Raw genomic sequence first — 2,509 nt, 5'->3', positions numbered from 1 at the left:
TTTTTTTTTCATTTGGAGACATAGTCATGACAAGTGAGCAAGCTTCCCAAGCTGAGATCACATCTGGAATCTCCTTCCTTAGCTTCCCAGTGCTGCTGGTATTACGGATATGCACCATTATACCTGGCTGCCTTTCCAGATTTGAATCTCAATTGCTAAATTTATCACCAACTATAACACTTCTGTGGTGGATTAACTGGTTGTCAATTTGTAACACCCAGATGAGATGAATCAGCATGATGCTGGGTGTGGGAAGCCTACCTGAGGATTGTTGCCAACAGCATTAAAAGAGAGATAGCAGGGGAAGACAATGTGCTTACTGAGTCTCTTGGAGAAGCTTTTCATAATGGCCTCACTAACAGGAACTTGGCTGTCATAGAGGAGCTCAGGGCCTTCATGTTACTTAAGATGGCTGTGGTTCTTTTTGAGAGAGCTCTAATACTCATTTTTAGCATCACTTCCTAGCTCCATTGCAGATCCCTCAGCTTGGTGGCTGTCTCAGTTACTCTTCTCTCATTGCTGTGACAGATATCTGACACTCAAAATGAAGGAAGGAAAGGTTTATTTAGCTCACAGTTAGTGTAGGTTTCGGTCCATACTCAGTTGGCTCCAAGGCAGAGCGGCACACGGCAGAAAGCAACCCTTCATGGCAGCAGCCAAGAGCAAAAAGCAAAATGGAGGAGTAGCAACGACAATGGTAACAGGCAACAATGGCTACAGAAAAAGTCTGTCTCTCTGATGTTACACTCAGGCTATCTGCCTCAGGCTGGATATAACACTCACAGCCATAATCCCAGCAGTACTCAGACCCATAATCCCAATTTTGGATCACCCATAATCCCAGTAGGCCATGACTTAATCACAAACTCTAGAAGTCCACCTCATGAGTGCATAACGCTTTGGGGGGCACACCTAGAAACAAACCATAACACTGGCACAGATCCTTCATCCCACTGGTTCAGATCTTCTAGCTTCCAACACTGACCTTTGGGCCTTTCCAGGGCAGATGCATGAAATAGATTTGCATGAAACATTGTCCCAGGCTCTAGGCCTGCCACCGGATTTGTAGAGGACAACTGCCCTGGCTCTAGGCACTCAGCTGGACATGTGGTGGACACTGCTGTGAGATCTAGGCCTTCACCTATATTCTTTGGGTCTTTAGTGTGTGGACAGATCTCCTGCACTCTTTTGTGTTTGACTTTTTGGGTGAATATTATAAAATAATCTTAGAAATTATCTATCTTGGGCCAGCAAGATAGCTCAGCAGACTAAGTGCCTGCTGCCTGCTTCGGTAAGCACAGGGACCCAGGTTTGATCCCTGGCACCACATGCCACCTCAGCCCACCCCTGAGCATGCTGAGATGGCCACACAGACCCAGAGGCTAGGTGTGGTGCCACACACCTATAATCCCAGTGCTGGGGAGGATGATCATGGGATGATCATTTCAAGTCCAAGCTGCATACTGAAACCTTGTACCAAATACATAAAAAAAGAAATTATGTATCTTGCATGAAATATTTTCCCACAACAACCTCATAAACAAGTTCTACCTGCAGATCACACCTGGCAGAGCATTCAGTGGGGCTAAGAGCATACCTTCGCTTGGTACCTTTGGAAACTGGTCTTGAGGCAAGCATTATAGTGCAACTAGCTCATTCTAGAAATTGAATCCGTAAGTGGTGGTTAGACAGAGCAGGGTAGAAATGAGGTTTGAGTCTTAAAGAGCGTCACCCCAGTGGGGAGCTGGAGCTCAGTTCTGCTGGGGACCCCCAGCAATACTTAGCATGACTGAGGCTTATCATCATCAAGGAGAAAGAAAACTGGTCTTCACCCCACTTCCTCTTTATCACTGAGTGAGAGGTGCTTCCAAGGTATCCTTTTTCCAGTACTCCTGATTTTTCCTCTATACTCGCTAAACATTCTGCTGTGTCCAGGAAAAAAAAAAAAAACTACAAGCAAAGTATAGCAGGTGTTTGACTGCACAAGCAGCTTGCAGTCTGTAGAAGTGAATGTCAGAAGGAAGTTGGTGGGAGCACTAACAAGTATGCTATACATTCCGGTAGGAAATTGTGCAGAGGGTGTGAAGAGCATTCACAGCAGAAACAAGACTCTTCGGTACATGAAAGGATTTGCTTCATTCATTGCGAGATACATGAGCATTGAAGTGCCATTCATCACCAAGCAGATGGGCAAAACTCCGAGTCGGAGCATTCACTGCGTGCATGAGGCTGTGGAGATCTTTATCCTCATACAATAATCTTGATGTACAGAACAGAACTACCGTTAGAGAGGAAACATGGGCAATAGTTTTCAAAATTTAAAAAATGCATATTAAATTTTGACCCCGGAGGTCCCCCTTCAAAGAATTTCTTGCAAGCATCTGAGATTCAAAGTAAGCATTGCTATTCCGTGTGTGTGTGTGTGTGTGTGTGTGTGTGTGTGTGTGTGTGTACGCGCACGTGCATACCCGCGTGTGAATGAAAATATGATAAAATCAAAATACCGGCA

At 45.0% G+C, this 2,509-nt stretch overlaps 1 protein-coding gene across 1 annotated transcript in view; it reads left to right on the top strand.

Annotated features, from left to right (window-relative positions):
• Window positions 1-2,258, top strand: part of LOC101567212 (eukaryotic translation initiation factor 4 gamma 2-like) — a 14,902-nt gene extending 12,644 nt beyond the window's left edge. The window contains exon 11 of the mRNA XM_023708039.1: window positions 2,065-2,258. Coding sequence (XP_023563807.1) covers window positions 2,065-2,258 — 194 coding nt within the window. The remainder of the gene's footprint in view (window positions 1-2,064) is intronic.
• Window positions 2,259-2,509: the final 251 nt, after the last annotated feature.

Source organism: Octodon degus, unplaced genomic scaffold (assembly GCF_000260255.1).
Source record: "Octodon degus isolate 3935 unplaced genomic scaffold, OctDeg1.0 scaffold00323, whole genome shotgun sequence".
Taxonomy (NCBI): domain Eukaryota; kingdom Metazoa; phylum Chordata; class Mammalia; order Rodentia; family Octodontidae; genus Octodon; species Octodon degus.
The sequence above is the reverse complement of the archived record's forward strand: the minus strand, read 5'-3'. Positions and strand labels throughout refer to the sequence as shown.